Here is a 23417-nt window from a genome sequence, read left to right on the forward strand (position 1 = left end):
AAAAATCACACTTATCTCCTATGTTTAAAAAAAATCACACAATATCAACAATAGTCAAATATTTTTAAGCTACAGATAGATATACACACACATGCATACATACATATACATGTGTGTCTATATATACATGTATACATATGTGTGTACGTATAGACAAATATCCATACACAGACTTAAGTGGGATTTCAGTGACTTCTGAAGGAATATTTCATTTTCCAATATCTTTAGGATCCCTACTTTCCCTAATTTTCTGTAATTTTATTTCTTTTTCAATTTTTCACAGCTGCCCCATAGCATTTTCCTTTTTTGTTTACTGTGCCGTCTTTATTCTACCCAATTTTCTCTTTCCTAATGCTTTGTCCACAATTTCTCTGATACAGATCTAATCAAGTTTTAACCTATGAATTCTATTACTCTGCTAAAGAGTCCCTTGGTTCTGAAATCTGAAGAAACATGAATATCATAGCAATGAGGTAGGGAAGCCGTTGGCACTCCATTTACAAAGTTTACAAAAAACTCCATCTCTGCTGTTTTTCTGCTGGGCCCCATGTACTCATGCTCCATATTTTGCCTCTGAGTAAGCCAAGGAAGCTCTGTTCCCACTTCAAGGGGGAAGCAAGAAAGTTAATCCTTCTCTGAGTTTTGTCTTAGGGCCCAAACACCTGTTAACACCTAAGAAAAGCCAGATCCCAAACACATTCCAGGACGTTAGCTTCAAACAAACTTCAGCCGACACTGGCATTAATACCACCCCTTCTGTGATTTATGGAGTAAGACCTATTGTTCACCTGACACTTGCCTTTGATTGGACCCTACCCTGGATTCCTGGACCCTTAGACCCTTTTGAATATAAACCGCTAGTCTCAAGCAACAAACAAAACTCATTCTTCTTTCCTTCAGAGTCTCCCACTCTGTCTGCTATTCTCTGTCATGTATACTATTCAATAAATGCTATTTTCACTTACTCTGGCTCACATTTGATTTCTACCCTGTGTGAAGCCAAGGATCCTTTTGGATGGTCCTTGGGGACTCTCTCCTGGGTTCTTGGACCCAGCCTGCCTGCATTAGCAAGAGAGTTTATGGTTGGTTTGTTTTTTTCCTAATTTTGATTGTATATATTTATATGTGTGTGTGCGTGTGTAGCTGGCTAGTTTTTTTTTTTATCATAAGCTAAAACTACAAATATCTAAATTTGAAATTTTTAAAGCAGAAGACAAGTGAAATGTATTTGCACTACACTAAAAAAAAAAAAAAAAACTTACCCAGTGTCTTACCCATAAAAGATACTTAATAAATACATCACAGTGGATAAACTTTAGATGGGTATAATATCTCAAACAGAATTTGAGAAAGATGAATTTTTTTTACATTCTGATGAAAGGGAAAATCCTATAAATATATATGAATAAAGTAAATGCATTATTGTTTCAAAAGTTCTATTTTTCTTCATATCACAGATTTCATCTGACGGATAGAACCAGAAACCAAGACAAATCCAGTCCTTCACTACTCACCATAAGTCATAAGCAACTGTCCTTCTATGTCCTGATGTTTAGTATTAAAACATATTTACAATCTAAGGAAAAGTATATATAAATAGCAATTTATAATTTAAAAGAGAGCTTTACCAAAGACAGTCAGTTCTGCTGGATCACTGTCTCTTTCTCCCACCATATTGGTGCCAACACAGGTATACATCCCTGCATCGCTTTTCCTCGTGTTGGAGATCATCAGTTTTCCACCACGAATCTGTTAAAAATTAAAAAAAAGAAAGAAAGAAAGAAGAGAAAGAGAAAGAAGGAAAGAAGACAAAGAGAAAGAAGGAAAAAAGGAGAAAAAAGAGAGAGGGAAAGGAAGGAAGGAAGAGGGAGGGAGGAAATGGAAAGGAAAATAAACAGCAAAGGGAAGGTGACTAATAAATCATTTTGAATATTTAAGCACAACATTTTTTTTCCCTCAAGGAAATAGCTCAGTGTCTAAGACAGAAAACTTTCCCAGTATTTTGGCATGTGTCTTTTCTTCTCTTAAATTCTCCTTCAGGATTAACCTCCATATTCCCTTTCTAGAAAATGTGTTTCATTCTTTCTCTCATCTGGTTCTATTTTGAGTCTTGTGAATGCTTCTTAAATCTTAATGGTTAATCTTCACTCTGAAGTAGGTTGAATTAATTGCTATTGATAATTTGTTATCAGAAAGAAGTACTAAATACCTGCTTTTGGTAATATAATGGAATCCAACGGACCCAGAGTGATTCAACAAGCATTTACCGAGTACCTCTATGGGTTCCGCAGTGTTCTAGGCACTTGAGGTTCAGTAGGAAACCAAATAATAAAAACCTCTGCTTTCATAGAGCTTACATTTCAGTTGTTAGCATTAACTATTTATGTCTTACCTTAGCTGTATTTATGAAATAATTTTTGAAGAAGAGGGCAGGGGGGGATAAAAATAAATACATTTTTTAATAATGAGTATGAGTTGGTACAAATCATTGGCTTCTAAAATGTGTTCCCTAAATGTTTCCTAAATGAGACACATTTATTGACTGAATAAACCAATGAAAATGTTAAAATGTCTATTTCTTAAAGAGGATATTGAAGCAGAATTAGGTTTTTAGTAAGTGTATCAGCAACTCATAGCTTCTTTTCCAATTTTGTTTCTTTGTATTAATATAATTCAATGATCTTAACATCACAATGGCCGAGTGTTCTTAAAGAGATATGAGATAAGAACATGCTGGTTTCCTCTGGCAATTTTTATCTCCTAGGCAAACAAAATCCACATAGGCATGTTCTCATCAGAGATATTTCAGGCTCTAAAACTTGTCATGTCACAAAAAAAGGACTTTCAACTTTGTTTTTCCATGGGACAAAAAGACCATCAACCTGTTCTTAATTAGGTACAGTGGAGTATAATAAACTATAAGTTATAAAAATGTCCATGGAGGCCACTCCTCCTCCCCCTGAAGCTGAGTTTGGCAAAAAAAAAAATTACTTGATTTGACAGACGAAACTAAAGAAATGTTTCAATAGAAGGAAAGTGCTAGCACATTGAGACTTATGTTTCCTTGCTGCAGCTGGAATCTTGAGACCACTATGGGAACCAGTCTGAGCAGGCCTGCTGGAAAATTATAGGCCAAGAGAAGAACGAAGATGCCCAACTGGGTGTAAGTCAATTGCCAGACATGTGAGTAAGGTTACCCTAGATCATCTGGCTGCCAGCACATCTTTTAAACAAGCCACAGAAGCATGAAAAAAACCTAGCAAAGATCAGCCAATCTGGAACAGAATGAAGAATTGTCATCTTACCCACAAAACAGTCTAAATAAAATGGTTATCATAAGTCTCTGTATTTTGTGGTGGTTTGTACAAAGGGAAAGGTAAATGACGCAAACATGAACTAGAAACCCTTCCACATTGATTTAACTCTGTCACCAGGAACACATTTTCATGTTTGGTACCCAAACATAGACCATTGAGAGCCAAAGTGCCCCCAGTAATGCAGATCCTCATGCTGTCAAGAGTTTAAGCCAGAATCATAGGAATATATATTGTGATCCCCTATATGGCCTGTCCAGTTCTGTGTTATGGTGTAACCATAGTGTGCATGTAAAAAAAAATCCTCATTTACAAGATATTTTTAAATAGACACCTAGACTATATGGATTTTTGACAGAAATGTCACATTTGCTCAGAGAAATGGACATTATTTTAAATAAAGTATATTTATTCTCAATAATTGTATTAAATATAAACATTGTATTAGGAATAACCTCAGAAGTTTGAGGCATTTCTACTGTTTCAGTGGACTGGTTCCCATAAGTGTCATAAACAAAAGTTGAGTGGATTCCACAAAACCATAAAATAATTGCATGTCTTTCTCCTTTTCTACCTCTTTACAATGTTCTGGGTGTTTTGTTTTGAATATTAATTGTTATGAACCTAATCACCAATTTCCCTTGAAAGCAGACTATTTTTCTGCAAGAGCTAAACTGCAGAACCATAAAAGTCATGTTTACTTTGATTTTACTTCATACCTCCTAAACTTTTAAATGAATTCATGTATAAAATTTTAGTTATAAACATTGAAAAATTGGAAAAGGTGCTTGAAGGACCTATCACCTCGAATCATTTTCTCTTATAATTTTGAAAATGGTGTAAAAAGAAATGTTCTAGGTAATTTGTTTCACAGCCATCATCTAACCTTTATCATTCATGTACAGCATGATCAATAACTGTATTTGAGATATTAAAATAAACCAAGTCATCAATATTGTAGTGCAATGATGTATGTATTTGAGATGTTAAAAAACCTAAGTCATCAATATTGTACTGCAAAGACATATTTACATATTCAGATGGCTGCAATTATTACTATATCATCTATACCTGAGTTGTTTAATTTCTGTCTCTTTGAAGACTCATCCTAAAGTTTTTTTGTTTGGGTTACTCCTTTTGAGTCCTTTCAATGCAGTCTAAATGGTAATCAGCATTCAATGCTATTCTACAATTTTATTAACAATAACAAAAATAAAATGATCCATTTTAAGACTTGATATTCAATCTCTGTAGGAATTAATTTTAATTTAACTCACACTTATTCTTTCTTCCTTGTCATCAATTCGAACTTTGTCTTTTTTCCAGTAGATGGTGGGTTCTGGATGTCCCCTGGGAGGTTGGCACTCCAGGATTGCAGGCTCTCCAGCTGCCACTACAACATCTGTGGGATTTTGCCGGAAGTCATCTCGTAACACTGAAGAAAAATAATTCAATGTTTTTGAAAGAAAATTCAATGACGGCAACTTTAGCTTTCTCTTGCAAAAAGTAACTTCAAATCTTACCTACTTCATTTTAATAAACGTTGAGTATTTACTGAGAACATAGCCATGTCCATTTTAAAATATTCTAGGGTCAACCTAAATGTTCAACAGGGAAATGGCTGACTATGTAATCATGTACCTTTGCTATAAATCTAATTTAAAAAATAAGAAAAGCCTAAGGAAAATAAGAAAAGAAATACTTGTGATATAGTTTTGAGATTAAATATTCAAGGTACAATATTTTTTATGCAGTATGATCCTACTTTCTATAAAGAAAAAACATATATACACATATGTATACAAATGCATTAAAATAAACACCTAAATTGTCAAGTTAGACTTAAAAGCCCAAAACAGGTCATGTGTACATGGTCTGTGAGCACATATGTATGTCAGTCTGGGAGGGGAAGTGGAGTGAGGACTTTTTGAGAATGCATTTTCTCATGACATGAATATGGACAAGATCTACACTGTTTTCATTACACTTCAGAAGATAGACTCATTGTTCACCCTGCAACGCACTAGCACCCACATACACAGGGCTACATTTTCATTCTCTCTGCTTCTCCACCTGCCAAGCGACATCTGGGCAGCGTGACATTCAGAGCAGAGATATCCCTTATAGCAGTTTGGCCAGTCTGAATTTCCCCTCCTTTCATTAGGAGAACAGCAGGTTGGACCTCCATTGTAACCTCCGAAAATCTGGCATGCCTGGCTCTCCAAATGTCACCTATCTATCTGTGTGTGCATTTCTTCTGCTGGCAGGATGAAAAGCCTGGAGAAATGACTTGGCCCTATCAGATTGCAGGATGCTGGGTTTCTTTAGCAAATAAGGGCCATGTCTATTTTAGGATAAACATTCAAAAAAGTAGTTCAGACCAGGAATATACCATATACCTCAACAGCCTTTGCTTTGTCTAGCTGCCTTGACTTTCCTATTCTTTTATATTCCAACAATGACAACTTTGTTTCCTAAGTATATCTAAAGGCAACACACACAACACACACACAAAACAAACATATGCACATACAGTGCATTATATCTATGCATATATATATATATATATATATATATAAATTGTTTAAGCTATTTGAAATCAAAATTAGGTAGATTCTGCTAGTCTGTTATGTAAATCATCTGTTACAAATGTGGATTAGGTCAAACCAACTGCCTTTGGTGTCCTATAATGAGACCCACTTCAGCACTCTGCTCCTTTTTGGGCAAAGTCTCTAGGTTAATTGTCATTCTACAAATAAATAAAAATTCCCTGGCCTGAAAATAGCTCCAGAGAGACAACTGAGTGACTTTTAGGGCTTTTCTTCTCTTTTCTCTTGCGACACATCCTTTAACACGGTTTTCCATCTTAATGAAGTCATGGCCCTTTTAGAGATTAGAGAAACTTGTCTCCTTATTGAAGGAACAGTAAGAAAGAATTCAGCACAAATTGCTCACTCTCAGCTTATAAGCTGATTAATTTACTGCCTTTGCTGCTAAGGAAATGTGTTCCATTTTAGCATGGTGAACTGCACATTTTTGGTTCTCTTGTCTCACTGGCAAGAGAGGTGTGATTTATATGCATAGGATTTGCTTCTGAATGGGCTGAGAGAAGAGTGCATTTGATGTGACATTCAGGCAGGGGGATGGGAAGGGGTTAACACCGTGGTTCCCTTTTGCAGGTAAATCCTCCTGGGAAAGCAAGCCGGTGACTCATTTATATTCTAAATACAGAACAGCTGCCTATTTATGCAATGTTAAGACATGCAAAAATATGGTAACAGAGTGGTGAGCACCCCTACAATATCCAGTACTGGCAACAAATGGTGTTTTGGCAGGCCCTCAATCTGTTCCAAAATGACACATCTGGCCAGTTGAAGGACCTTCTCTAGAACTGGTCCCCTAACAAATGACACGCCAAAAAGCCTCTGCTCAGATGGTACTTAAGGCCATTGCAAATCATTCAGAAACACAGTGTTACATCAATTTGCAACAAGCCAAATTAAGAAAGGAAAAAAAAAGGTCCTTTGACATGGAGGACAAAAAGGAGAAAAATATCATAACAAACTAAGGACTGCTACTCTTAAACAATGTAACATGTGTTTATGGCGTTCACAAAAAGAAAATGACTCCAATTTGCAAATGAAGCCAAGAAATCTAACATCAACTGTAATTTTAGGCTTTCAGGCTATTCACCCAGAGAGTAGGGTGATATAATAGTATAATTGGTACTGTACCCTCTTCAACTTGTAAAATGCTCTTTGGGGTTTTTGGAGCATCCAGTTAATTCATTTTTTGCTTAGTGATACCATTTCTTTTACCTTAAATCTTTGGGGTAATAAAATGTGTTTCTTCTCTGTCTCAATAAAACATTCAAGAGAAACACATCCTTTACACCAGGTCCTAGCACAGAATGTACAAAACTTACTCTTAGGGAAAAGTGAAGTCATTTCTATTCTTCTCACACCATACCAAAGGTTAAGTATGTTCTGATATTTGCTTACATTGTTTCCGAGGTTTTGATATCCATTCATTAATATTAGCAAAATAAAATGAAATAATATTTATTATTTCCAATTTTTATGCTAGTTATTCATTTCTGTCTTGGATTTTGCCCTACACTTTATTGCAGGTGATAAAGAAAAGAAAGTGTTCTTTGCAGTAAAAAATTCATGCATGTGAGGTGAAAGGAAGTAAAATGGTCTTGTAAACGTAGGAAAGCAAAGCAAATCCAAATTAACTCTATATATTTTTTTCTCTTTAAGCCCCTATTGTAGAAAGAATTGAGGGCTACATTTTTGATGTGGCTTGACAAATAAGCCAAAGCAAGGGCACACAGCAATATGTGTAATAACTAAAGGTCCAAACAGTTCTTTATGTAGAGTGAAACAAAATAAAGTAAATAAACCTGATTAACTGAGAAAATAATCTGGTTACAATGACAAAAGCTTAGTGGATAGTGATAAATTATGCTTTAAAGAAAAAAAAAGAGACAAATAGGTACAGTTTTGATATAGCATTTGTTTGTGGAGCTAAATTTAGATACAAAGGTTCAAATCCCCGGGACTGTTGGTGGGGTGTCTAATTGGCTAGAACCCAAATATTCATTTCTGTATACGAGCTGAAAACCATAAATGAGAGTACACCCAGCTACTCATAATCTGGGTTAGATTTGCATTCTTTTTACATTGACATGCACTGTGATTTAGGAAGTTATTCTGGAAGATCAGAAAGTTTTGAATTACTGTGTGTTTGATAAAATATAGTTCTTAGTCATGACATAAAGATTTGCAACAGATTAATTCAATTCTCCAGGAACATAATAAACACAACAAGGGACTTGGCACTGTCCTATAAAACGGTGAAGAAATACGAAACAAGCATGACATGATAATGCCTGTGGTAGGCTTTTTCTTTAATATCCCTCCCTCCTGGCATTTATTTTCATGTGTAATTCCCTTGCCTGTTCTGTGGGCTGGACCTAGTGACTTGCCTTTAATGAATAGGTTATTGTAAACTTATGGAATGTCATCTCCAATATTGGGTTATAAGTGATGATAACTTTCATCTTTCTTACTTTCTCTAGCTCTTTTCTCTGTCACTCCCTTTCTTCCTTCATGGAATTCCTTGATCATGTAAGATACCTTTTTGCTCAAAGAAGAGGTCCATTTGACAACAATCTAAAGGCAGTTTCTAGGCGACAGCAAGCAAGGAACTGAGGCTTTCAGTCCAACAAGCTTCCTCAATTGAGCTTTCACATGATAACACAGCCCTAACCAACACCTCACTGCAGCTTTGTGAGAGATCCTTAGAGCAGACGACTAAGATAACTCATATCTGGGTTCCTGATCCACAGATGGAGAATAAATGTATGTTATTTTAAGTCACTGAGTCTTGTAGTTTGTTGCACAAAAATAGGTAACTAATATAATGGCCTGAAAGAGTTTTAGATCTAGTTGTGCCTTTACAGCTTATATCTTTGGCTCCTGTTTCCTCATACCACCTTCTTTCACTCACCAGGTCCTCTCCCTTCTGTCCTAAATCAACAGTTGTCAAGAATTTTAAAGACATATATTTTATATCTTTATATGTTTTATAAAGTATTTTACATTTTATATATTTTTTTACATTTTTATTTTCTATTTTGTCAACATAGACAAAGCAAATCATAACTCAGGCATTTCCATCTTAGTTTATTAAGATAAACTAGCAATGACAATGAGATGAGGCTACATAATTAAGAGACCAAAAGATGTATTTCTGAATTACAATGTATGCATGCTTCTAAGTAGTTATTAGAAATACAGAGCCTAGAGAAATTACTGATGAAAGTGTTCATACACACCATTGGATTAAAAACATCACCCGCAACAAACTAAATTGATCATGAGAAAGGTAATCTAAAAAGAAATTATAATTAAAAGCATTGTTAGCAGCAGTAGAAACTGATAGCAGCTCAGAGCAATACTGATAACAAGGTTTCTTTGCCAGCAGGGTTTCTCTCTGTATGTGCCCAGAAACTGTCACAGCTGTGTGGCTCAAGACTTCTCGGTAGAAAACATACAGAGGAACGTCTAATTATCAATGTACATTAGCATATGGTGGTCTGTTGGGTTGAAAATCTCCCCCAGATAGCCCTTTGTTTCTTTACTTTTTCCTGTTCCTCCCTTCAAACGTATACCATTCCTTCAGGGTCAGCCTCTGACTTAGTCATCTGAAAAGTTTTTCCTTCTATTCTCACACTGGACTAGATAAGCCTCCAATAGGCTCCCATCTTGCAGGGCATCAGAAGAGCTCATTGAGTATTCTTGATAGGCTGAATCGATGAACTCCTCTTCAAGAGGTGTGTTGTAGTCTTTTCCTTATTACATTAAACAAACCAAAATATTTTAACTTGATTTTAAAATGTTGTTTAGGAAGAACAGTTTAAGCTGGGTGGATTTAAGAGACAGAATACGGGGCGCCTGGGTGGCGCAGTCGGTTAAGCGTCTGACTTCAGCCAGGTCACGATCTCGCGGCCCGTGAGTTCGAGCCCCGCGTCATGCTCTGGGCTGATGGCTCAGAGCCTGGAGCCTGTTTCCGATTCTGTGTCTCCCTCTCCCTCTGCTCCTCCCCCGTTCATTCTCTGTCTCTCTCTGTCCCAAAAATAAATAAATGTTGAAAAAAAAATTAAAAAAAAAAAAAAAAGAGACAGAATACTTGAATTGCCTACCGATAAGCCCAGAAATATCTAAAATAAAATCCAGTCAGTTCAAGGTCAGAAATCAATCCATCAAAGACACAACAGATTTATGTCAACTAGTAAAACTGTTAGAACAAATTATACTATCGGTATTATAATGGACTAGAAAAATATGCTAGCCATTCCTACAGCTGGTGTATATTGTTTCCCTATTTCTACCACTACCACTACCAGCCCCACCACTGCCTATATCATCACAGGGAATGGGCAGGTGTAATGCCAACCAGACTGAAGCTTAGGTCTTCTACCTCTGAGGAAAGAACACTATCTCTTCCTGCTGTACTAAATGGCTGCTGTTAACAGCCAGGCTGTGACCCCAGGGGGAGCTCCAGTCTGAGGATGAAACGGAGGCCACGCACTTGAAAACATCTGGGTTCTTGAGGACCTATCTGGATAAATAAATCCTGAAGCCTGGGCTAAATCTGGGCTTTCTAGTTATGTGATCTAAACAACCTTTCTTTCACATTTAGACCAGTTTAAATTGACCTGCCCCCCTTCAACTGAAAGGACCCCACTGACAAGCTATAGTAATTCTGTATTTTTCTGAAGTTTCAATGACTCAAAGACCAAATACACTGAAAGAGGAATCATCATTCACAACAAACTATTTTATTATACTTGGTATGATCAAACAAAATATAGTCAGAACAGACAGGCTAGCCACCAGCTAAATCGATGATAAAATCTGATATCTAGGGGACAAGTCATAAGTGGTTTCTTCTGCACAGAAGGGGAATGAGAAAGAAAGGACTCAGTGGGGAGACGTCCTGCTACTGCTGTGCAAGCTGACACTCTGGCACTTTGGCACCCCTGCAGCATGCTGACAATTCCAAACTGAGACGCTCTCACCCTCCCACCCCCGCCCCCGTCTCTACTAAGACTCCCTGTGCAAGCACATTCAGTCGGCAAACGATCCTGATAAACCAGTGATATGAATTGGAGCATGCTGAATAAACAAGGATGCCCTGTGACTTGTTCATTTTCAAGTTCTAGCATTTTGTGAAGCCTGGTAATTCTGCAGGGAATAAAACACACACACACACACAATTCACAAGAGGAATGGCCAGCCCCAGATTTCTTAGCTAAGCCTTTCTTCTTCCCTTTTTTTTTTTTAGCTCTGTTCTGTCCTCACCAGCAATATAATTTGAAGTCCTGCTAAGAGTGCCAAGTCTTCCTTAATGTTTTCCATTAATGTTTAAAACTTGCTGAAGGATTCTTAGAAATTGCATGGAAACATCTTGCTCTCTGTAATTTGTATCCGTAACCTCTGTAATGCATATGTTCTCCTTGGGGACCAAGTGTTGAGATCATTCATAAACTCTTGGATCACATGTGGCACTGCAAACTGGTGACATCTGACCACAGCAGACTCAAGGCCTGCCTCTGGCAATCATTTCCTTTGGTTTGAGTTAAGGAGCCGGCAGTTGGCATACCTTCAACACTTGGAAGTCCTATTTTTGGCAAAGCCTAGCATCTGATATTTGACAGGGATCTGCAAACTCTATCCATTAGCTTAGGAGGAAGTTGTGGATTGAAGCTAATTAATGTTTAATCAACTCCCCTTTTTTTCTTCCTTAAAGTGTCATCGTGCACAAAATGTTCATGTGGGAATGATGCCTCCAGAATCACAGAGAGCTCAAAGGGATGAGAGCATCTTGGAGATGTGCCCAAATATAGTATGTGAGGAGGAGGATGGTGTCTAGAACAGCAGGTATCAGTCTAAACACATTCAAGGCAATGCCTTCCTATATTCAGAAGAAAAACCGCCCCTGGATACCCTCAAAATATTCTGCTCTGATTCCCAAACAACTTCCTTCTAGCATCTGCTCCATTTAGGGGTAATTCCAATCTTGGTTACGGAGATGCCTACAACTCTGGGTAATGAAAAAAATAGCACATTGAATTTAAAATTCAGAACTACAGAGGCTAGCATTTGTTTTAAGTATTATGTAATGTTTTTCAGAATGGTAACAAGGGGAAATACCAGATTATGTGAAGCTTACAATACTGCGTCCCATTTTCTCTAGATCTAGGTTTGAGTATAAACAAACAAACAAACATACAAATAATCACAACATCTTTATAGGATTTATATTTACAGGCTGATTACAAATAGCCATCTGTCTGCTTCTAGTTTTTCAATCTGTTTCATTTCCCATGAGCCTCAAGTCTTCAGCCAAAGCAGTTAGGCTCTTAGGTACCAGGAAGGCTTGTTACAACTGCTTTGTACATCGCTCTTTTTGCCCATTACCTCCCATTACTTCCTCTCTTTTCTCTTCCTGTTCATTTAATCCTCACTATTAGACCATATAAAATAAAAGCTTGAGAGTACTGAATATCATATATGCAGATATGTTAAAAAAAGGAATTCAATACACTTATTTAAGGACACATTTAAATTTAAAATAAACATGAGTATATGTTTAAATTCTAACTTCCGGATTCATTACTGCTGTACAGCTACATCTGTCAATTTGAATAAAGGAATAAAGAGTGCTATCAAGTAAATATTAATGTGCTGCTCCATTGTGGATCCCCATAGATTACCACCCTCCTCCTGCCTTGTTAGTCCTTATCTGAAGGCATTAGTTTTTACAGCATTCCAACACTGCATAGTTCACAGAGGTACACAATCTCGACAGCATCTTCCTGTCATTCCACCCTGTCCCTGTATCAACGGGTTATTACTCCAATATTTCTCTCCCATGGTGTATTCTGATGTGCATGATCAACATGAATTACAATGCCAAGTAACTGCCAGATGTCATGAGTTATAAACTCAATAGTCTAAGGATTATTACACATTAGGGCACCCTACAGTGCAAGGGTGTCCTGGAATTTATGTGTTATTTATTACCTATTGGCAGGGTCTCAAAGTAATCTCACCCCTGCTGATGAAATGAGGGTTGGAAGGAGAAGAAGGTCAAGGTCAACCTTCCTTGTCGAGAATGCCAGTTACTTCTAAACTACCGTTGCTTTATCTTTTTTCCCCTCTACCTGAAACTCAGTGAAATCTCTGAATAAAAGAAATATATATTATAATGCGTTTTTGAACCTTCAACTTAATTATGTTGATTTCACAATTTTCATCATGTTTCCTATTTTAACAACACATTTCACAACCATAACCAGTAGAGGTCCGATTTGGAAGGTAACCATTACACCATTATAATCCGTAAATCTGAAAATGACCACTTTGTAATCACATTGTTTATTTTCCTGTTTTACACAGGAACATGGATCAACTACATGAGATTTATTTACATTTTTAATGCAATAATGAAAGCATTTTTTTTAAAAAAATTTGTGTCCCACATGCCTGTGGACTCTTCAGTCTTTCCCATCCAATATTAAGATTTACATATGTCCATACCACAAAATATGGCCATTATTCTAAGCTGTCATGAATTTTGCTGAAATGGATGTAATGTGACATCCTATATTCTTCTAGAAATGTTGTATTTGATTACAACATGACACAAAGTTTGAAATCTTTCCTAAAGCAGAATACAGTATATTTATTTTCAAATTGGCTGATTAAAACTAGCTCTATCATTTCTCTATTCTATCCCAAAGACCCAGTAACCTTCTTTTCTTTTGCCACCAAGTGAATTCTGAATGCTGCAGTTAACATTCAGTAATCTCATTACCTATCTAACATAAATCTTCAAAAGCATCACCATGTTTTGACAGCTGAGCAGGAGAAGAAGCAAGGAACATACATACCCAGGCACTTTTTATGAATGCAAATGTGCTAAAGACCACACTTAAATGATTTCAGAAAACTCGTATAACACCATTGACAACAACTGGAAACAATGTGCTTGACAATTTTTGTTTACCTATGAGAAGCACAATTTCACTTATTCCTGATGCTAAGTCCACAACCCACCTCCACTCCACCCGCTGTCATATACTCTATGAAAACAAGCTGACACCAAGAAAACCCAAAAAACAAACAAACAAACAAACAAACAAACAAAAAACCAAATATCATGTTAGGGTAAGGAATACTGACTTCTCAAGATGAAAATTTATTGTAGGTGTATTTTCCTGAAAAGTGTTTAAATATTTATTTCAACATTCATGTATACTTTAATCAAAACTTCATATCTTATATGAAACTAGAAAGATGTCATCTTAAGCATGGAAGTTTTTTAAAAAATCCCTCTCTTCCTCTGACATATCCTAGAGTCATCCTTGGCCGTCCACAGAGTACATGGTCAGCCATAAGGGAATAAATCCAATTGTCTTCTGAGTCTCTGGCTATATTTTTACTCTCTAGGCTCCACTGTTATTGTGAGGACAAGGTAAGTAATACTTTTCATTCCTAAATTAAGACGAAGAGTAAATAGAGCCACTTCCTGCTTGGAGAGGTGCCAACTCCCTACATAGAGATAACTGTGTCATTGCATCTGATTGTTTTAGCTTCTGTACCTGAAAGGATACCAAAACTTGATAAGAGTTATCAGAATCCATCAAACCTTCATTATTTTGTCCTAATCAAGGCCATTTGTGATACTACTAAAATTAACAAAGTATTATAATCCCAAATTTTGGCCATTTTTAATCACAAAATATCAACTGCTTCACCCCACTCATCCCCAAAACTGTCTATAAATGGTCAAATTAGAGACATTTTCTTGATGTTTTCAACAAGCAGTCAAATTATAACTCTTCTGAATGTAGGGCAACATGTCTAAAATGTGAGCAACAAAAGGAAAATCTGAAGTTGTCAAATGGGATAAATTTCAAAATAAATTAGTAGCTCCCAAATAATCAGATGTTACATATATTTATCCAATGATGTCTGAAACACGTGTTTAATACTACTCCTGGCATGTTTCTCCCCACATTTACTTAAAAGAAATAGCTTTGCTTCAGTAAGTTTCCATGAAAAATGGCTTCAATATATCATGAGGATGTTGTCAGTTGACAAAAGTACCAGGTATGGAATTTGGACTAAAATATTTCTCACTTTCCTACTAATATCCCAAGTAGCCACCAAAAATTTTGTTCATTTCTTGTGAAATCTAAAATCTTCAACTTTACCTATAAGTTGGATCACCATATATTACTCCATACTAAGCACTTTGGAAAACAAAAGGAAGCATTCTTCAGAATGATGCCAGGGCAGTTTCAGCAAATCCAGGTAGGGCACTCACCTGCCCCCGTCTTTAAGTCTATGTAGTTTACCCTCTAAAACTCTACTATCTCGTCCTTGCCACTCAATCATAATACTCAACCCACACTGGCCTTTCCTGGAACACAATGAGCTCCTTTCCGTCATTGGGCCTTCATGCTGTTGGTTTTCTCTTCCTGAAATGCATCTTACTTCCTCTCCACCATTTGCTCAGGTGCTTTCATTGGAACTGGAACTTGCATTTAATTTATGTTTATGAAAATACTACTATTTGTTAAGGAAGCAATATGGCATTGTGGTTAAAATAATGGATTTAGTCAAAGGATTGGGTTTGACTCAGCTCTGCCATTTTATTAACCAGATGGTCTTATACAATCTGAGCTTCTTCATCTATATAAAATGGAGATAATAAAGCTTTTGTCTTTGGATTGTTACAAAGAATTAAAAAAAGTGGGGCGCCTGGGTGGCTCAGTCAGTTAAGCGTCTGATTTTGGCTCAGGTCATGATCTCATGGTTCCTAAGTTCTAGCCCTATGTCAGGCTCTGTGCTGACAGTGTGGAGCCTAGAGCCTGCTTCAGATTCTGTGTCTCCCTCTCTCTTTGCCCCTCCCCTTGCTCATTCTGTCTCTCTCTCTCAAAAGAAAAAAAAGAAAAAAACATTAAAAAATTACAAAGAATTAAAAAGCAATCTTTCTAAAGCACAATGTGACATAAAGAAAACACTTCATAAATGAGAATTGCGTTTGCTGTTGGGAAATAGAAATGCCAGTAAATAAAAAGGGCTTTACAATTCTATTTTTGTATCTAATTTTACATGAGTTCAATGGCTGTCAATTTTTAATTCCCCTGTCAAGAAGTTAATAATATTCAAGAACAATGTGTATAAAATATTTCCTACTTTAAAGTCTTGATAGACTGTCAAACTCTATGCAATTGCTAGTAGATAATGATAATTATTGGAGTGAGTACTATAGGAGTTGAGATTTATATATAATAGTATAATTCTAAGTCAAACATATTTAGATATTACTTATGTTATAAAGTATTAACAGGACAATAAAATATCATTGATTCCTCCCAATCAAAAAGTTCAAGTTTGGCCAGTTTTACCCAATTTATTAAAAAAAAAAACCCAAAATTTAATGTTTATTTATTTTTGGGAAAGAGAGAGAGAGAGCACCAGCAGGGGAGGAACAGATAGAGAGGGAGACACAGAATCCGAAGTAGGCTCCAGACTGTCAGCACAGAACTCCTCTCAGGGATTGAACCCAAGAACCAAAAGGTTATGACCTGTGCTGAAGTCAGCCACCTGACTGAGCCACCCAGGTGCCTCTTGCTCAGTTCATTTCTAAACGGTGATTTTAACATAACATTTAATTTTGCTTTAGTGGATACAGGATAAATTAGAGATTCTTCACTTTCCAATCACTTCTAGTTGTAACTACATCTTTTTGATAACAGAAGAGTTTTTCAAATCATTCACTTCTTTTAATTTTTTTTTTTTATTTTTAAGTAATCGCTACACCCAATGTGGGGCTCAAACTCACAACCCCAAGATCAAGAATCACATGCTCCACTGACTGAGCCAGCCAGGTGCCCTTCACTTCTTCATTTACTAAATAGGTACCACATATTTTGTTGTTACAATGTGCTATGTAACACATTTAGAAGTATGAGACACTTCAAGCCTAGATCTTGACTTCAGAGCACTAAAGAGATTTAGGAGGGTTACCATAGAGAACTCAAAACTACAATCTGAAAGAAAAGGAAAAAAAAAAGCATCCAGTAACAGAGAACTACATTGAGAGGTGCATCAAAAATGCTTTAAAGTCCAATGGAGAGGGGCACCTGGGTGGCTCAGTCGGTTAAGCATCTGACTTCGGCTCAGGTCATGATCTCACGGTCCGTGAGTTTCAGCCCCGCGTCAGGCTCTGTGCTGACAGCTCAGAGCCTGGAGCCTGCTTCAGATTCTGTGTCTCCCTCTCTCTCTGACCCTCCCCCATTCATGCTGTCTCTTCCTGTCTCAAAAATAAAATAAACATTAAAAAAAATTTAAAAAAAAAGTCCAATGGAGAGAAATATGGCATTCAACAAAGAAGGCATTTTAGAGGAGCCAACTTCAGAGTTGGGTTTGGAATATACAGCATATGCTTTAATTAATTACAACAAGAAAAGAATCATGCTGGAATGTGCTTGCATGGGCATAAAACAATCTCTGGAAGAAAACCTAAGAAACCAATAATAAAAAACGTCTTTGTGGAGAAAAAACTGGGAAGTAAAAGACAGAAAGGGAAGGCTTCACTATACCCATCTTATATTTTTTTTGATTTTACAACCTTGTGAATGCAGTAATTGTTTATTAATATTTATATTTAACCATGTATGAATAAAAATAAAATCGACTCTGAGTGTTTTACAAGTGTACGCTCTATCCCAATGGATTCAACAGAGTTGTAAACGGGGTATGGAAACCTGGGTTTTCCCTAGTGACTCAGTGACACAGATAGCAGGTTTACAGAAGAATGGCGATTTGAAATATAAATGTCAACAGAATATCTGTAGGTTGATGATAAGTGTGAGATCAAAATATATAACTTGATTAATTAGCTTTTTTCTAAAATAGAATAAAAATTCAGAAAACTTGAATATTGAGACAGCCTCTCTTCATGGATGGTCAACTGGAGCCTATGAGCTTTGTACAAGAGATACGGAGGTGAGTAAGATGACACCTTTTTTTTTTAAGTTTTTATTTAAATCCTAGTTAGTTAATATATATGGTAAAATTGGTTTCAGGTGTAGAATTCAGTGATTCATCACCTACACGTTTAACACTCATCACTTACACGTTTAACACAGTGCTCATAACAACAAGTGCCCTCCTTAATACCCATCACCCCTTTAGCCCATCCATCCACCTCTCTCCAGCACCTCTCATCTCGTTCTCTGTATTTAAGAGTCTCTTATGTTTGCTTCCCTCAGATGACAACCTTTTGATGCACACCTAGGCCTCGTAGTGCCTGAAGAGAGGATTGGATAAAAGGCAAGGAGGATATGGAGGAAGGAGTAAGCAATGGTGACTATGTTTTAGTTGAGAGAGCCTTGAAACCATCACCTGTTAACTGTCTTCACAGAATGCATCAAAACCAAAATATCATTTATTTAAAAAAAATTTTGACGGTTAATTTTTTTGAGAGAGAGAGAACATGAGCACGGGAGGGGCAAAGAGAGAGGGAGACACAGAATCTGAAGCAAGCTCCAGGCTCTGAGCTGTCAGCACAGAGCTCGACACAGGGCTCGAATTCACAAAACCGTGAGATCATGACCTGAGCTGAAGTCGGACACTTACCCGAGTGAGCCATCCAGGTACCCCCAAAATATCATTTATTTACAAAAAGTTCTTCATCTCTCCCAAATGGTAAGTTGTGAGTCTATAAACCCGTTTTAAATATGTGAATCAAGAAAATTATAAATGATTCATTCTTTAAAAATAAAATCTTGTCTCCAATTGAAGGTAGCTCTTCATGGAGTTTTCTTTACTGCAAATGTCAAAAAAAAATTCATTTAACTTAATAAAAATTTTGATTTGTTATCTTTGATATGTCTATGCCTTATATATTTCATGTGATTTGCATATATAAAAACATCATTAGCTTTTTATTTTAGAACTGAGGAACCAGGATACGTGTATGTACAGATTAAGTATAATGATATTATTCAATCTTTTAATATAATTTTTCTTGTAGGCTGATAGTTGGTGGTATATCATAAAATGCATTATATTACATCTTAAACAATATAATTAACTATTGAGGAAACTTTCTCTATCCAGTAAATTCAACTTTGTCTAATCCTCGGGTTTATGATAATGTCAGCTCATTAAAATGTTAGTTAAAACTCATTAAAATGCACACTCCGAGGTAACAGCTTCATTACTGTAATATGAGGTAAAGAAAAAGAGAATACTTTATTATCATTTAATTGTTTTCAGAATTGCATATATTTGCATAATAAAAAGGTTCATTGTATATTTTCAATAGTCTTCAAATATTAAGCAGCCCAATAACTTAAAAATGCATTTTCTAAAAATGATTTTGTTACTGCAGAATTCTTGTTCTTTTTCATTTAGAAAAAGTTGGCATATTGGAGATAGGAAATGATTTGAAATAATAAAATATGTTACCATAGTCTATTTCTTTTTCAATGTTTATAATGTTTAGATGAATAGGATTTCCATATGATAGTGGATGGCTTAATCAAATGTTGCAATTAATTGCCTTCACTAGATATGTCAGTAATTTGTAAGAATGAAAAGTCAGGTAGAAATTACATTGGAAATTAGCTATATCTCCAATGCAGATGTAATTATCTCATGTTTCTCTCCCATAGTAGCTTAGCCATAGTAAATACTTGATAATGGTGTTGAAAGTTAAGATGTGGAAAATTCATATGAGTGATTTTTTTTTTTGTATTTTTCCCTAAATCTGACATGATAAAGCCATTACCATTAAAGAACTGCGGGGGCGCCTGGGTGGCGCAGTCGGTTAAGCGTCCGACTTCAGCCAGGTCACGATCTCACGGTCCGTGAGTTCGAGCCCCGCGTCAGGCTCTGGGCTGATGGCTCAGAGCCTGGAGCCTGTTTCCGATTCTGTGTCTCCCTCTCTCTCTGCCCCTCCCCCGTTCATGCTCTGTCTCTCTCTGTCCCAAAAATAAATAAACGTTGAAAAAAAAAATTAAAAAAAAATAAAGAACTGCCTAAGATAGATCTAATTTTAATATATATTTCCTATCTTGTATCCTAAGATACTCTCCTAATTTTTCTCCCACTAGCCAACACTCTTGCATGTACTATGCAAGAAACTTCCTGTTCTTTTTTTTTTTCAACGTTTATTTATTTTTGGGACAGAGAGAGACAGAGCATGAACGGGGGAGGGACAGAGAGAGAGGGAGACACAGAATCAGAAACAGGCTCCAGGCTCTGAGCCATCAGCCCAGAGCCTGACGCGGGGCTCGAACTCACGGACCGCGAGATCGTGACCTGGCTGAAGTCGGATGCTTAACCGACTGCGCCACCCAGGCGCCCCAAAACTTCCTGTTCTTAAAGCATAGTCACTACTACTCAAAAACGGAGTGCCCTCAGAAACACATTTTTCCAAGTTACCCTCTGCCAATCCTGCCTCCATGGTGATGACTCTAAAGTGAATGCCTCTAGCCTTGAGCCCTTTGGAGCTCCAGACTTGCTTGCTTGACATTGCCACTTGAGTGCCTAAAAGTATCTCGAATTTAATGTGACCAAAATTGAATTCTTGATTTTTGTCACACAAATCTTCATTTCCCAGTCTTCAGTGTCTTTGTATATGGTGCCGTCATATACAAGCTGCTCAAGGAGTTATTAGTTTTCCTCCATTCTTGTCCATCGTGGACACACACACATACACACACATACAATCTTGGCCATCAGTAAGGCCCAATGATTGAAACTTCCCCAGAATTGATTTTCTTTACCTCCACTGCTGTCATTGGTTTGAGTCACTATTATCTCACCAGGAACAGTGAAGGTGACTCTTAACAATATTACTTTAGTCTTACCCCTCATAATCAACTCTCCACACAGCAGAGTAATCTCATTAAAATTATAAGATAAATCTTGTCATCCTAAAAATTTTCCAAAGGACTCGTCACATTTACGAAAAGAAAAATCAAATCCTTACTCTGACCTACAAAGCATCTTAAGATCTGGCTCTCATCTACTACTATTCATGCCTCTTACTCCATTCTCCCCCAGCCAGTCTGGCTCTTTTCTTCTAGCAAGGCAAATGACTTCTTTAGGTCCTATTCATACACTATAGCTGTGAAATTCTCTTTTCCTAAGATTTCCTTTTAGCTCTCCTCTTTTTGTCCATCAAATCTCACTTTATATGTCAATTCTTTGGGTTCCCCTCTTAGGACTACCCAATCTAAAGAAGCAACAAGATCACACATATCACATCTTTCTGGTATTTTTCCCCTTGTATATCACATATCACTATGTGAAATTATTATAATTTGTTTATTTGTTCCTTATCTATCTGCCTTCAGTAGAATGTAAGCTAACTCCGTGAAAGCAGGGACTAAGTTCATTTTGTTTTTTGTTGTATCCCCAGGGTCTAGAATGTTATTCTTGGCACAAAGTAAATGCAGAGTAAATATTTATTGAATGAATAGATGAGTCAAGGATTTCAATTCTTGTCATCAGCGAAACTGGATTGAGTTGATTATTACATATGCATCATTAGAAAGTTACTTAAAGTGACTTAATGATTTTACTGAATAAATGTACGGAGAGTTGTTTGTTCTTTATTTTAGTAAGTAATACAGTATGCTATGAGAGACATTACTGGGGACTCTCTTCCTTGAAATGCTAGTACTGTCTTATTTTCAAAGTTAAAAACTAACTCATAAATTTCAAATTATTCAGTCAGAAGAAAGAATCTCATGTCATGCTTACCACATTTATAACAATTTCAAGTTCATGTTCTGAATGTTTATTTTAAAATATTTCAGTTTTCTGGTAGAGTGGGGTAAATCAAAGCCTAATAATTGACGCGATGTCCTGCCTAGAAGGTAAGTGGAAGCCTCATGATAACCCAGTATGGTAGGTAGGTTTATGAATGAAAAGACAGCTGTTTTCAAGATGCCAACTTCATCCAGTTAATAAGCTAGGATATGAAAATAAATCTTCTTTTTTTTTTTTAATTTTTTTTTTTAAATTTTTTTTTCAACGTTTATTTATTTTGGGGACAGAGAGAGACAGAGCATGAACGGGGGAGGGGCAGAGAGAGAGGGAGACACAGAATTGGAAACAGGCTCCAGGCTCTGAGCCATCAGCCCAGAGCCCGACGCGGGACTCGAACTCACGGACCGTGAGATCGTGACCTGGCTGAAGTCGGACGCTTAACCGACTGCGCCACCCAGGCGCCCCTAAATCTTCTGTTTTTATTCTAGAGCCTACACTTAAAGATTATGGTGGTGGAAACTTAGGCATAACAGACATATTTTATAATTCCTGAACCTAATGATTAAATATACTAAAAATAATTTAACTTGGTAACTAAGATCATCATTATAATCAGTTATTGTATCATGCTGTGAGATGGTGATTTCAAACATTAGGCTAAATCTATGTTTAACTCAAAATTCATACTGAAACTTGCTCCTTTGAATAAATTTCTAATATGAACTTGATTTTAGACAATTGCTTTTTTTCAAAAAAAAACAAAACCAAAAAAAAAAAAAACCTGAAGAACAAAAGCCAATGGTGGGTGAATTGCTGATAAGTATTATACTGCTGTGTTTCTAATGGTAGGAAGTTTTTTTAATGGTATGCTCAAGACCTCAGAATTATAGTCTTCCTTTTTCTTCCTTCCTTCCTTCCTTCCTTCCTTCCTTGTTTTTTTGTGTTTTTGTTTTTGTTAATATGTAAGTCAATCTCTACTCAGCCTCAATCCTTTCTTCTCATTTTTAACAGAATATTAGGACAAATATGCAGCCATCTTAGAGATAGTTCCCTTCTCAGAGTGATATAATCATTATGAGGTTATAATTTTTCCAGTTAAAAGTATAGCTACAGGGGCGCCTGGGTGGCGCAGTCGGTTAAGCATCCGACTTCAGCCAGGTCACGATCTCGCGGTCCTGGAGTTCGAGCCCCGCGTCAGGCTCTGGGCTGATGGCTCAGAGCCTGGAGCCTGTTTCCGATTCTGTGTCTCCCTCTCCCTCTGCCCCTCCCCCATTCATGCTCTGTCTCTCTCTGTCCCAAAAATAAATAAACGTTGAAAAAAAAAAAAGTATAGCTAGAATCTTGCTTTAACTATTCCTTACCCTCTGCAAGTTAGGCGCTGGTATCTCACAGGTTTTGGTGAAGGAAATCATTCCGTTTGAGTCCTGACATCATTACTTATTTGCTATGGGATTTAGGACAAGTTATTTACCCTTTATAAGCTTCTGCTTCATCATATGTAAAATGGGAATAATGGTACCTCACCCAGGATGGCAATGAGAATTAAGTGAAATAATTTTTGGCATTTAGCATATACCCGGCAAAGAGGAAGTTATAATATATACTCCCTTATAAGGTACATATATCCCCACAGTGATAATTACCTTGATTAGGTTAATGAATTTATAAAGAAATTGTAGGCGACACACAATAAAGTGGAAATTTCTCTATTATCACACAAATTTAATAA

At 36.6% G+C, this 23417-nt stretch overlaps 1 protein-coding gene across 7 annotated transcripts in view; it reads right to left on the reverse strand.

Moving 5' to 3' along the window:
- The window catches only part of ROBO2 (roundabout guidance receptor 2), a 610594-nt gene that overhangs the window by 183835 nt on the left and 403342 nt on the right, over window positions 1-23417 (reverse strand). For all 7 annotated transcript variants that reach the window (XM_047875818.1, XM_047875814.1, XM_047875817.1 and 4 more), the window contains exons 3-4: window positions 4592-4749; window positions 1629-1749 (exon numbers count right to left, since the gene is read on the reverse strand). In XM_047875818.1, coding sequence (XP_047731774.1) covers window positions 1629-1749; window positions 4592-4749 — 279 coding nt within the window. The remainder of the gene's footprint in view (window positions 1-1628; window positions 1750-4591; window positions 4750-23417) is intronic.

This window comes from Prionailurus viverrinus, chromosome C2, assembly GCF_022837055.1.
Source record: "Prionailurus viverrinus isolate Anna chromosome C2, UM_Priviv_1.0, whole genome shotgun sequence".
Lineage (NCBI taxonomy): Eukaryota > Metazoa > Chordata > Mammalia > Carnivora > Felidae > Prionailurus > Prionailurus viverrinus.